The 14,259-nt window shown below is 43.6% G+C and overlaps 1 protein-coding gene across 11 annotated transcripts in view; it reads right to left on the bottom strand.

Annotated features, from left to right (window-relative positions):
• Window positions 1-3,430: 3,430 nt before the first annotated feature.
• The window catches only part of tenm2 (teneurin transmembrane protein 2), a 226,685-nt gene continuing 215,856 nt past the window's right edge, over window positions 3,431-14,259 (bottom strand). For 10 of the 11 annotated variants that reach the window (XM_036005167.1, XM_036005147.1, XM_036005153.1 and 7 more), the window contains 11 exons: window positions 13,431-14,068; window positions 12,893-13,068; window positions 10,650-10,885; window positions 10,258-10,554; window positions 9,461-10,018; window positions 8,703-8,972; window positions 7,805-8,215; window positions 7,251-7,361; window positions 6,861-7,128; window positions 6,254-6,384; window positions 3,431-5,871 (listed from right to left, as the gene is read on the bottom strand). In XM_036005167.1, coding sequence (XP_035861060.1) covers window positions 5,134-5,871; window positions 6,254-6,384; window positions 6,861-7,128; window positions 7,251-7,361; window positions 7,805-8,215; window positions 8,703-8,972; window positions 9,461-10,018; window positions 10,258-10,554; window positions 10,650-10,885; window positions 12,893-13,068; window positions 13,431-14,068 — 3,834 coding nt within the window. In that variant the 3' untranslated portion in view covers window positions 3,431-5,133. The remainder of the gene's footprint in view (window positions 5,872-6,253; window positions 6,385-6,860; window positions 7,129-7,250; window positions 7,362-7,804; window positions 8,216-8,702; window positions 8,973-9,460; window positions 10,019-10,257; window positions 10,555-10,649; window positions 10,886-12,892; window positions 13,069-13,430; window positions 14,069-14,259) is intronic. The other variant, XM_036005161.1, reaches the window with a different exon arrangement.

Raw genomic sequence — 14,259 nt, 5'->3', positions numbered from 1 at the left:
TTACGCACGATCATGGAACATGAGGACTATTGATTAGTTTAGGTATTCACAGTCGACCTTGGGTCACAATACATGTTCTACGAAACATAAAAGATATGTATAGACAATGGGTGTCACGATTTCGATTCAGTGATTCCCCCAGTATTTCTTTACTCTCTCCTCCCCGCTTCCTTGCACATGTCCAAAGAAAAAAAACAAACAGACACAGCATAGCTTACCAGTAGGTAGCACTCAGCTACAGACACAGTGTAACGTTAGCTTACTGGTAACCTGCAGCTTTACTTTGCAGACACCACGGACACTGCCGTGAGTTAGAGATGATGGAGAAATCCTCCTGCTTCCCTGTGGCAACATGTTGCCTTCCCCATTAATGAGTTATTGACACACACAACAAAAGGTAAAACATGTGGGCTCCGAAGGGACTTCATGTTGCATTTAGTTGCACCTTGTCAAACTAATGGTGCATTCAATTGCTGAAAGTCACAGAAACATGACCGCCCCTAGTAGACCATTTCAGTTATAAACATAAACACGTATCCAAGTTCATTACTTGTTGCAGTATATGTGAATGACACTATCTGACAGGAAGTTAACAAGGACACAAGCTGTTGCCTAGCAATTGAATTCCATTGAAAAGGTCTATCTGTCGCCATCCATTCGAGTGTACCCAAGAAGCTCCTAAACGGACACCATCCCTTTATTTTAAGCGCCGTCTGCTGTAACTTTCCAACATCCCAGCTCCAGTTACATTGTGCATGTTTCATACCCCATAGCTCCCATAGGGTCAGAGACTTCATTCAATAGCCTTGGTATGGTGCATGCTGGCTCACTGTCACTCTCACTGAAACACTGCAATAGAACAGAGACATTGTTAGTGTTAGAAGTAAAACCTGTGCTTTTCCTACTATGACAAGTCCAAATGTCTGCTGTGAGAAAGGCCTGTCCCGTCTCTTAGCTCTGCAGGCTGTTCCTTCCACCTCAAAGCTTCAGTCTTTGCTCTGATGTGCATTGTGAGCTGTGAGACTTTATATAGATATAGGCAGGTGTGTGCCTTTCCAACACAGGTGGTCTCTAATCAAGGTGTAGAAAACTTCTCAAAGATGATCAAGAGAAATGGGAGTCACCTGAGCTAAATTTCAATGTCAATAGCCATGTTTCCATCTAATTGTCAAGCTAATTTTAAGTGGACTTTTAAAATGTTCGCAAAAAAGAAAATGTGAATTAGAAGCGTTTCCATCAACTGGTTTAGAGCGAACAAACTAGACTCAAAGTGTAGTTTGGTCACAAGTTGACGTTACGCATGGTTGTAGATTGCAAACCAGCTGACTAAATCAAAGAGTTTAGAAGCGAAGTTCTTTGGCTAAATGGAGAGAGGTAGCATTGGACAAGTTGGCCACCTGTGCAGAATACAGCATTGTGGCAGAGACATTTGGTGTCAGCGAGACAACCGTTCACCGCCGTGTGCAGGGCCACCATTCAAGCTGTTCCTCAATTTACCTGACGTGGCTGAGGCTCAGGCTACAGCGGCAACTCCACTACGCGTATCCCGATCCTTCCCCCATCCGATGGATACCGGGACTAAAGACTTACATGTTTGCTACGTCACAACTTATTTGGCAAAGCTGTTTCCATCTCCCATTTTGCGCATTAACTTTTTTCGAAAAAGGCAAAATCCACCTCAAGCTAGTGTAAACATTTTTTTTTTCGAATTGAATTTTGCCGTTTCCATCAACATTTTCTAATGCAATACTTCAAAATGAGCATACAAATATGTTGATGGAAACACGGATAATGTGATATTTAAAAAAAAAATAAAAATTGAATACACCTCCAACAAAAATCTAAAATCCTGTTTTCATTTTGTGGTAGTTAGTTCATAGTTTGTCATTATGTGGTATTGAGTGTAGATTGAGGAAGAAAAATATTTTAGAAGATAGGCTGCAAACCAGATCTGCAAAGACGAATCGATTAATCGATTAGTTGTCAACTTTTAAATTGCCAACTAATTTGACAATTTGAATCGGTTTGAGTATTTCTTTAAAGGTCCTATGACATACTGCTTTTTGGATGCTTTTATATAGGCCTTAGTGGTCCCCTAATACTGTATCTGAAGTCTCTTTATATAGACCTTAGTGGTCCCCTAATACTGTATCTGAAGTCTCTTTTATATAGGTCTTAGTGGTCCCCTAATACTGTATCTGAAGTCTCTTTTATATAGGCCTTAGTGGTCCCCTAATACTGTATCTGAAGTGTCTTTTATATAGGTCTTAGTGGTCCCCTAATACTGTATCTGAAGTGTCTTTCCCAAAATTCAGCCTTGGTGCAGAATTACAGCCACTAGAGCCAGTCCCACAATGAGCTTTCCTTAGGATGTGCCATTTCTGTGTCTGTAGCTTTAAATGCTATTGAGGAGGAGAGAGGTCTCTCTCTCATGGGTGGGCCAAATTCTCTGGGTGGGCAAAGCAGAGAAAGGGGAGGTAACCTTGCTCCTTATGATGTCATAAAGGGAAGATTCCAGATCTGCCCATCTGAGCTTTCATTTTCTCAAAGGCAGAGCAGGATACCCAGGACTCGGTTTACACCTATCACCATTTCTAGCCACTGGGGGACCATAGGCAGGCTGGGGGAACTCATATTAATGTTAAAAAATGAATGACATTTTCATGCCATGGGACCTTTAAGAAAAAAAAAGTCAAAATTCTCTGATTCCAGCTTCTTAAATGTGAATATCTTCTAGTTTCTTCTCTCCTCTGTGACAGTAACTGAATATCTTTGAGTTGTGGACAAAACAAGACATTTGAGGACGTCATCCTGGGCTTTGGGAAACTCTGGTTGACATTTTTTCACTATTTTCTGACATTTTATAGACAGCAGATGAATCGACAATGGAAATAATCATTAGTTTCAGCCTGCAACATAACAAAATGTGAAAAAAGGTGAAGGGGTCTGAATGCACTGTAGTCACTTGATTCATTATTATAAAATATCGATTATAGACACTTTAACCTCTCCCACACTGCTGAAAAGGAGATAAGGCATCTCGCATTCAATAGCTCAGTATAATTATCCCGGGAAAAAAAAAAAACATTTCTCTGGAAGCACTTGGAGTTAACAGCCGTAACTGTAATGGCTACTACTTAAAAGCACATCAGAATCGATCGAACAGTCAGTGTAAAAAATATTGGTTTGAAAAAGAAAGCAATACGTTTGAAAAGAGGAAAATGGTAGTTATGTGTGGTTGTGTCATTTTTTTGTTCACACAAGAATATCTGGGGCAAAAATGTAGCTATTTAGTGAGGTTGATGCACATCGTCTGCTTGTTTTGAACAATGGAGCTTTTTCCAGTACACCAACAACACTCTAAAGATTGCTTTGAACATAAATTGTCTTCAAACACAAAAGAACGAGATGAAAGTGAACTACACGCTGCTCAGTTGAAGTAAACAATTATGATTTATTGATAAGGTTCTCAGAAGAGTCTCGTTGCAGTGAATGTATACGAATCATCCTTAGATAATACTGATTTGGTACATTATGACATCCAGCACGAGTCTCTTCACAGTGAGAGGGATCCATTACTGCTACTGCTGTTGGGATCTAGGACAGAAATATCTCTGCTTCCAAACAAAAAAACAGTCAAAAACAACAAACTGGGGGTTGATATTTTAGATATGGAATATTAGAGTGCCACAAAACTCTAGAGTAGTAAGACCAGCTAAAGATTTTGCACATTACAAGCCACTTCCTCTTAGAAATATAAAACTTGATATTCTGGACAATATTCTACTGTGCTGCATAAAGGTAGGTCTATACACTGTACATCGAAATATAGTTCGAAAAAACAGATTTCACAGTTTTAAAGACTTTATTTAAAGTATAAACCGCTTCTTTTTTTCTTTTCTTTTTTTAAACACTTTATTACATAAATTATTATTTTTGAGAGTGACTATTATTTGCCCTGGCAGCAAACTGAAATTAATACAAAAACAAAATGAACATTTCTTACATATTTTACAAAAGAAAATAAACTCATCCATTAATGTTCATTTGGAATAGAACTGGTGACTCATTCATGATTGTCATATAGTACTAAGAATAAATAAATAAAAAAGAATAAAATAAATACTAACTTAACATGTTTTTTTTCCAGACTCTGTGAGTGGTGTGTTTGATCGTTCTGTACAGAAGTGCCTTGGTGAAAGTCTCACAATTCTACCGCGACTGAAACGTACAAAACTACGGCATCTACAATATACGCAACATCCTGAAATTCAGTGTAGTCGGACACATAGTAATATGATTCTTCACCCCATTTTAAAATAAACAATGCTGTGTGATACCACTGTCCACAAATATAGCCATCACTTTTTTCACTTTTTTAAATTTCTTTAAAAAGTTTATTTTCCATTAACAGTTTGGATTTGATCAAGGATGCCGTTAGCTTGTGTGTTGCTTGGTTGGATGTGTGCTGCCTCGGCAGCAGAGGACTGGTCCGCGGTGGACGATGGGAGGCCTGAGACAGGGAGACGACACGTAGTATTGGACCAACTTTTTAACATTGCCTTGTCTGTCGCTCTTTATGATGTCCTCCGTTGAAGTGTAGTTGTAATGGCTGCACTCTGGAGTGGCTTTGTCTCCACTTTGGTCCCTGTGCCTTCAGTGTCTATTAGAGACAGAAAAGCCTTCACTGCACGGACCAACGCGATACAACGCCACCGTGTGTTCAGTAGCTGTCATGGCCACCGCTCTCAGTGTGACCCAAAAAATATGGGCGAAAATATCACTATCTTTTTTAAAAAGGGGAATCTTCTTATTCATTAAGCAAGAGTTTCTCAAAGTTCTTCAGTGCTTTTTCAGTTGTTCAAAGTTTTTTTCCAAAAAAGAAAAAGAAAAAAGAACAATTTGACTAAACTTTTAAATGTTTTGCCTGTGGCAGTAAAATGAATAATAATATGTTTTCTGATAAGTCATTCTTTTTCAAAAGTCCCTGCAGCGTTCCGTGAGTAACCCCCGTGTGTTGGTTCGTTCTCCATGGGTTTTGAGAGGAGTAGGGTTAAGGAGGCTGAGTAGGAAAAGAGGAGCAGGATCTAGAGAAGTGAAAGTGGGGAGAGAGGGCAGAGTCTGCCCTTGCTGTTACCTCTTGCCCATCTCGTTCTGTCTGAGGAACTGGATGTTGTTGCTGCTGTCAGCCAGTTCTGGATACTGCTCCACAGGCAGTACATAGTAGCCATCGTAGCCTTGTACTCTACCTGTGGTTAGGAGCTGCTGTCTCTCCCCCTCCGTCCAGACGCGATTGCCTCCCTTCCCATCCCTGGCCCGCTGCTGTTCCTTGGCCCAGGCCCCGGCCAAGGCTCTCTGCCTGGCCAGCTCCAACAGTCTTACCTTCTCTTCATCCACCACGTCCACAGCAAGCCCGTACCGAACACTCAGTACTAACGACGGAACTGCAAACTCCACAGTCACTCCTCTCCTCGAGCGGCCGCTCACCGTCACATTGATGCCGCTCTCCAGGGACTTGCGCCCGTTAGTGAGCCCCAGGGCCAGCAGGTCGCTGTCGGCAGAGCCAACCTTCACAAAGTAGTGACAGTCCTTCCCGTCCTGGGTGTAATGGGTGCCTTCCAGGTACTGGGCGCCATTTAGCACCAGAGCCACTTTACGGCTGTCGTCACTGGCCAAAGCGGACACGCCAGCCACCACTCGGCCTTCCTTCAGCGCCAGCATTACTCCTCGGCCTATAATGGGCGTGCTGGTGCCAAACCAGTGACCGGGCTTGTCCTTGCGTCTTCGGCGTTCCTTGTTGAGGAGCCGTCCCTCCAGGGCCATGAAGGCCTGGTTGTGACGCTCTGCTGCCTGCTGCACACCAGTGATGAGCTAAAGAGAACAAGAAGGAAGCCTTGTCACTTTGTTGAAAGATATACAGTGACTGGAACACCTTTTTTAACTTTCATTTTATATTTTTCCTTTAGATTGCACATTTTCAATTTCTTTAGTTTTCTATACTGTTTGGTTTTGCCTCACTTTTGCACTACTTAGAATGTATTTATTATATTGTATTTATTTTGTGCTTATTGCACTGTGGGTCGGAGAGAAACGTATTTTCGATTCCTCTGTATGTCTGGCACATATTTTGAGAGAATTGACAATAAAGTTGACTTGACTGCAACTTAGAAACATTGCTGTGAAAGATGACTGGTATCTGTATGACTATCATGGGGTTAATATCAGCTTTGGTTCCCAGCTCAGCGCTCCGTACCTGTCCGTTCTCGCAGTGCTGGGTGGCCTGAAGCTCGTACGGCGGCTCCACAAAGTAGAGCGAGTGTCGAGGGAAGCCTGGGATTATGTTACTGAGCTGGAAGCCAAACATCACCAGCCAGCTCTTCACATCTACAGCAGACAGGAGGGAAATTAATTAGCTGAATGACAAATTTAAACATAAAATAGTGAAAGTGTGTTTGCTTGTGTGACTCATCTGGTGTTATACAAAGCTGTCAGCTACTGTGCCATCTGCAGTACACTGTTACTTGCATAAAACTATGTTTTCCGTAACTCTGCTGCACATCAGAGATATCAGAGACAATGTCAGGACACAACAAGCTAAGTTGTGATTGTTTTGGAGATGCGATTCAACTGATATTACCTTATCTGCTGTCTGGCCATTACAGCGTGGGTGTTACCTGACTATTCTGCTGTATCCACATTACATTCATGAAAATAATATATTTTTAAATGCCAAGGGGAAATGGGCATCTTCGAATAAAACTCCAGCCACTTACAGAGTAAAAATATGGCTTAATTATGTAGACATATTCATATCACAGAATTCAACATGTGCACCACATTAATACATATTAATCCTCTACCTGTGACATAATTTTTGACATCCAGCATGTCACTGAGGGGGTTGTTGTTCTTGAACATGTACAAATTAAACGGAGAGGGATCCTTCCCTATCTTGGGCCAGATGCTGTAGTCGGGCGAGGTCCAGCGCCCGGCCAAGACGTCGTAGTCCCGCTGGGTGAAGTGGACCAGCTTGGTCAAGGGGTCGTAGAGACCACCGTGGAAACCGACCACCAGCTGGAACTCAGGGTTAGAGTCCAGGTACACTTCACCGTAGGCTGTGTACTGCACCTGGGTGACACATGCAGAGTCCCTTTGCTTAAGAAGCCTTTACATATGCAGATTTGTTTTTAGCACAGTGTTTGTAGCAGTAATCATTGCAAATAAAGTGAGATTCAAACTTTGTGTGTTACCTGTTTGATCATTTGTCCATTGCTGCTGAAGACAGCCAGCGGTGTGCCAGTGTTGTCCGAAGCTATGTAGTATTCCTCTCCACTGCTCACCTCCATGGCAAACAAATGTCCCTGATGACGAGAAATTCAGTTCATTTACATTATGCTTTAGGATAAGGCCTTTGTTTTGGCCCGCCATGGCATTTGACATGCTCAGTCTTAATCTCCTCTTAATTTGAAAATGCTGTAAAATTCTAACCATAATCACTACGAAATTTGCATTTTGTGCAGCTAAAAAGTACTTAATCTGAGTTTTACGGCAATGAAAAGCACAGTGCTGGTAAACTTCCCTATTAAATTACATACGTAAGTTTTACCTACATCAACATTTATTTTTAGCCCGTGGCCTTCCATCCAGATACATTTTGGCCCTTCATCTGAAAGAATTTGAGCCCCTCTGCTTTAGGATAAGGTTGAACGGCTCTAACGACAATATCTATCAGTACTCAGGTTTCCAGGAAAAGATGAATCTATATATGCTGATTTGTTGAACATCTATGTGCACCCAGGCCTACCTGCAGGTCGTAGTAGAGCGAAGAGATGTCCGAGCTGGAGTGGTTGAAGATGTGTGTGACCCTGGTTGGGTGGTTGAGGTCAGCATAGAAGAACTGAAGGTGCTGTCCCAGGCTGTTCCTCGTGGACACCCTGCGGCCTAGCCCGTCATAGTGGTACACCACGCTCCAGCCGCCGGGGCCTCGGCTGTAGGCCCTCAGTAGCTGACCTTTGGAGTTGTAGTCAAAAACATCGGAGCCGCGCTGGCTGAGGTAGCCGTCTTCGTCCAGGCGGTACTGGACATCTCCCAGGCGCGTGATGCGGTCTCTGAGGTCGTAGCGGAGCGGCAGGATGCGGGCACTGTTCCCGGGGTTCAGCAGATGGAGGTTGCCGTTCAGGTCGTAGCTGTAGCGCCAGGTGGACCAGTCATTCACCTGGATAAAACAAAGCGGTTTAAGGCTCTTTTTTTCTTGTTATTCTGTTACTGACTGGTGTTTTAATGTCTTTTTGTGTTGTTTTGTCTTTTTTTCAATTTACAGTAGGTATGTACATATAATAATTCCTTTTGTTGTACTCTTGTTCTTATCATTATCCTTTTTTTATATATAGATAGATTCTCTTTCAAAATTGACTCATGCTATTTACCTGTTTTCAGTTTGTTACTATCTGCAGCGTTTATGTGTCTTGTTTGTTTAGTCTTTCTTTCTATGCAAAAAGGGAAATGGTTTGTATGTATAACTCTAAATGCCAATTGTACTGTATGTCCCTGCACAACTCAATAAAGACAAATGGGGGGAAAAAACAAGGCGGTATGTAAATTTGATTTGATGAGTTTTCACCTATTGGAGCCCTAACCACGCCCTGACAACAGACAGAGAAAAAGTCCACAATATACCAACTCTCTCCACCCAAAATACTCACCTTGACGCCGCTGAGCTGTCCGTCTCCATCATAATCATAGCGGTACTGAGTGGTGTTGGCGTAGGGCCCAATTTTGAGCTCTCTCTTCACCACCCGTCCCATGCTGTCATACTGCACCGTCATCCAGTACATAAGCGAACGGAAGATCTCGTACTGGACCTCCTTGATGCGACCGTGGGTGTCGAAATGCTTGCTCAGCGTCATAACGGCGGTGGTGATGATCTGATTAATGTCGTAGTAAATGACCCCGAACTTTCCAAAGTGCTCCACCTGTAGGTGGAACGGTTTAGAGAAAAGGTGAGTCAAAGAAGCCAAAGAAGGAATCTTTGGCGCCCCCCAAAGAGGTTTCAGCCAGCCCCAAAGGAAAATCACCAGCACCACAATGGTAAGAACTAAGAATAAAAATAACAATTCACATCCTCTCTAAATGTGTTTAAGAGCAATTTACCAAACAACCATTAAACAAACAGAACAAAAAAAGAATAGGAGAGTCAATAACTCTCACGGTTATTCATTTAAATATTAATATCAATTTTTAAGCAGTTTTGTTAACTGGGGTTCATTAACCCAAGCATAATATACATTTTTCTTTATTAAATTGCATAGATTTCTGTCTGCCATAGAATTTATTGCCTTTACTGTACGTGGACCAGTAATGCTTACTGCCAGCCAGGAAAAACCCTGAGTTAGTTTTGTAAGTTAAATTCTTTTGTAGGCTACATCATTGCTTAAAAGACATATAAAGTAGACTGGAGCACCTTTCCAGAGATCTCGTCGTATCGGTAGAGGTCCACGGGCAGCGGCGTCTCACTGATGACCGGCTTCATGCTGGCGATACGGAAGCTGTTGTCGTGGTAGGTGTAGTCGAACCTCGCGTTGACCATTCCCTCCTCACTGAAGCGGTAGATCTGCTTGTCGATGAGCGGGCCCATTTTGCGATAGCGGATGGTGCAGGAGAAGCCCCCGCTCTGCAGGTTGACCATCTTCAGCACGCCAGCTGTCTCGTCGTAGCCGAAAGTGACGGCGGTGCTGTCATACACGATCTCGGCCAGCTTTGCCAGCTTGCCGTACTTGTAGAGGACCCGGCGGCCGGTGCCCAGGTAATGCGTGGCCTGAGGTCGGCCGTCCTCGCTGAAGTCATGGATGATGGAGGCGTTGCTCTCTGGGGGGTTGTAGGTGTTGCGGATGTAGCCGACTGACACGTGTGTGAACATGGTGTGGCGGGCCACGCTGGGCATGGTGACAGCTGTGACCCGACCTGAGGCGTCAAACTCAAAGACGTACTGTCTCTGGCTCTGCAGCAGCAGCACCATGGACTGGAAGGAGAGAGAGGGAGGCAAAATCCGGATTAATATAATTGCATTATCAATGGATGACTTGCCTCCTGTGAAATAGCACAAGCATTCATCTTCTCTCAGCTGACAAATCTGAATCTTCATAACCATGAAAATTATGTATTACTTCACTCAATTCTGCAATTCAAATTGCTCTCCGTTCTTGCAATTGCTTCGGCAAGATTTGATACCAAGACGACTTTAAAGACAAATGTGCTTACTTTGTCCAGGTAGCTGTAGCTCCACACCTTCCCGTCCACGAAAGAACGAGACAAGATGCGTCCCTGGGGGTCAAATTCGGTCCTCTCACTCATGCTCCCCCTCTGCAGCCCGACAAGCTGTCCAGTGGTAGAATAGGACACATTGACCACTGCCAGGCTGCTGCTGGGCAACCACATCGCAGGCCGGCCCTGAGCATCGTACATGATGCGCAACGTGAACTTTCGGTGGTCATCATAAATCTTCTCGGTGCGCGTGTTGCGGTCAAAGTCGATGGAGAGAAGATTGCGACCATGAGCCTGCAGAAAAGGGAAAAAGGAGAGGTTCATTTCAGGAAATGTTATTATTATTAACAAGCCCGCCGCTGACACATAAAAAAAAAAAGCCAACTCACTCTAAGCTTTCTCCCAAACACTGTGATCTTGCCCTTAGTCTGCTCCTTGCGCAGGCGCCATTCAATGGAGTTGAGGCCGTTGTCAGTGGGCAGGGTGATATTCCTGCGACCAATCGTAGGGCTGACAGAGCCTGCCAGGATGTGGGGCTCCGTGTGAAAGCTGATGCCCATACCATTGGCGTACATCACTCTCAGAGTCCCATTGTTGCACAGCTGGTAGCTGTTCCTCACCTGGTCTGTAGGGGGAGACAGACAGGCATAAAAGAAAGCAGCCAGTTAGTGTCAGCATAACATATACATGCACTTATGTACATATATATATATATATATATATATATATATATATATATATATAATAGCATAAAAGTGAGCATAAATGAAATTAACTCAAACTCAAAAAAAAAAAATATATACATTTTTTTATTTCAGGATTATTGAGCAGGGACAATTCACACTAATAAAACATAACAAAAATAATGTGCCAGAATTAGCTAGGCTATTTTACATCTGCTGTCCCTGGACTGGTGGTAAAGGGTCACCCTAAAAAGATAAAAAGATGGATGACTTTTGGCTTTTGCCTACTAGCGTCCAACAGAACATCCATGTTGTAAGAAAGCACTTTAGATACAAGGAAATAACATTTAAAGGGGTTTTATTTTATAAGATTTGTGTGTTTATATGTCCTTCTGCCTGAAAAAAGAAGTTTACTAGAAAAGGAAAAGTCCGATCCTAAGCTGTCAGTAAGAACCAGATGATGTCCATAAAATATTTATGATATCCTGATTCCTCTTCGTATAAACTCCAAAATATTCTAAATGAAAATAGTCAGGCTAAACTCCCTCCACAATCTCCCTATCTCTACAATTTAATGACTCACTCACTCGCAAACACAAGAATGGAAACAGATAAGCCCGTGCCTAATGCTGAGACAAAATGTCTCCCTTAGATGTGTGAAAACAGCCGTCCTGATCACAATGATGTGATTGAAAGTAAGATAAAATTGTTTTCGGTTCAGAAATATCTGGCAGATACAGCTTTTTTATTTCATTTACAAAAGGTTAGGGGATCAGATGGTGTCTCCCTTTGAAGCATCGCCATAAATGACAGTAATCCATAAGGCCAATTTGTAATAAAGCTCCAGGCACATTTTAACAATGCCTCAAACAGACAAGTGAAGCTTTTTCCATTGACTTGGAAGCAACAGCCTTTAGATAAATCTTCTCTGCTCTCTCTGTCTGAACGACCTCGTAATAAAACAGAAGCGAGGGAGTGGGAAAGAGAGAGACAGAGAGAGAGAGAAATGAGGGCTTGGGGGCCAACGAGAATTCACTGTGCAGGAGTTAATGAAGAGAGTGAGAAAGAGCGGAAAAGAGAGGGAGATGGTTAAGTGAGTATGTCAGCAGAGAGCTGTGCTGAAACCCACACAGTGCGGTGGAAACCTTAAATGACTTACAGCTCTGTGAACAGCTCTCCTCTTTTCCTCCTGCGACACAGGTGGATCCCTGAATACATCTACAACTTATTCTCTCGGAGGCCTTCAGACTTATATACCCAGTCTGCATTCATACTTCTGTCACGCCACTGGTCAAGAAAAGGGAGAAAATTATTCTCCATCTTCTCTAAACAGACCAAATAAGCTCAGGGATCATGGGAACTGGTTGAGAGCTGTATTTGTATGTCGGTGCGTATGTGTGTGTGTAAGTGTGTGTGGGTGTGTGTGTGTGTGTGTGTGTGTGTAAGAGGAGAAAGCTTGAGGGATGAGGAGGATTCACTCTGCATGAGTTAATGAATTTTGCTGTGATGATATTCAAAAGCAGGATGATCCCAGCTGGGATTAACAACTATATATTGGTAATTTTACTCCATGAGAGGGAGCGTGAGAGGGCTGGATGTGGGTAGGGAAGGAAAATAATCTCCTGGAGCTTGCACATAACTGAGTGAAAATTACAAGACTTTCAATTAGATTTGGCAGGCCGGCGCATATTCACCATCACAGAAGGCGCCTATGTTTTTGAATACTAAGATTAGGTACTTTTACAGTCTGCGTGTTTCTCGCCAAAGCATCGATAACATGTAAGCAGATCTGCTGCTCTATAAATATTTAACATATCAATTGATATTGCATTCTGAGTCATATTTCCCTACGTTGATGACTTGAGCCCAGCATTGAGACCATTTCATAATTCATTAACCGGCTAGTTTTTTCCACTGCACGTGCTGTATGTGCTGAGTGTGTTTCTTACCTTGCACCACAGTGTATGATGCTTCAACGGAGGACAGGTTGGTGATGACGGTGACATCATCGTCTCTGCTGGAGCTCTCAATGTCGATGTTGATGGAGCGCTCGATCTCGCGGTGGAGGCTCGTCACCATGCCCGTCGGGTATGTGACGTTGGTCAGGCGACCCTCGCTGTCGTACCTGGGAGATGGAAGATTGTAGTGTGTGTGATTGGCGAGGGAAGGACACGCTCATATTTGTACTGCATGCATACATACATACAAGACACATACAACACACAACACACAACCCACACACACACACACACTCTCTCTCTGCCGGAGAGGAACATAAAGTCATCTTTGAGGAGCTGGCTGTAGTTATAAATGCTAACACTGGGGGGCAGCAGCACACTGTGTGAGGTGTCGCATGACTTATTTGGAATGCTAAAGAACATGATGAACATAAAACCTGTGAAAGTCATTCATTTTGTATTTCAGACATGTAGAAAAGTGGTGGAAATATACAAATACACATTCAGACAGACAAAAAAACCCACTCACTGGTAAAACGTGGTCCATCCAGTCTCATCAGCTTTGGTAGCCAGGAGGCCTGTGTTGCCACTGTAGCCCATCAGAGCCACCTCCTGGCCCAGGGCTGACACACTGCGCAGCCCTCCGGTGGGGTCCAGTCCCAGGGTCACCACTTGATTCTCGGGCAGCAGCACCAGTCTGAGCAGGCCGGCTCCTCCTCCCTGGGCCTGGCCGTCCCTTCTCACCTTCACTGTATTGTTGCAGTTATCTGCCAGCATGACCAGCTCGTCGTCAGGACCGTAGGTGAAGTTGTAAAGTGGCTCCCCAGTCACCAGGCTAATTGTCTGGATGTGAAGCCCCTCCCCATTGAAGACATACAGCTCCTGTTCCCTTGGCGATGCAACCTCATACTGCGCAGACCCTCCGTAGCCCACGCTGGAGATGGCAGGGCCGGGCCGGTTGGCTCGCACAGCTCTGATGCGTATGTTGTTGAGGTCTGCGATGAAGAGTGTCCCATCGGGGGACACAGCCAAGGAAGTGGGGGAGTTCAAGCCGGCGTCGGGGGCGTAGCCGTCATCACCGTAGAAGCAGTTGCAGTTGACGTCGTTCTTGCAGTCGCAGTCGGAGGCAACGCCAGCCAGGAGAGAGATTTCTCCGTTAGTGCTCACCTAAGAACAATGCACAGACAGAAAATGGAAGACAAGAGCTGCTTAATGATGAGATTGGGTGAAAATGTATCACCAAAAGCACAATTCATTTGGAGTTATCAAAACAGAGAGAATGGAGAAAAAAAAAACAACATTAAAGTGCCCGGAATGAATGTAGTGTCTGGAGATCTGAAACAATCTCAGAATATATT

Source organism: Sander lucioperca, chromosome 1, assembly GCF_008315115.2.
Source record: "Sander lucioperca isolate FBNREF2018 chromosome 1, SLUC_FBN_1.2, whole genome shotgun sequence".
NCBI lineage: Eukaryota > Metazoa > Chordata > Actinopteri > Perciformes > Percidae > Sander > Sander lucioperca.
This window is presented reverse-complemented; position numbering and strand designations above follow the sequence as displayed.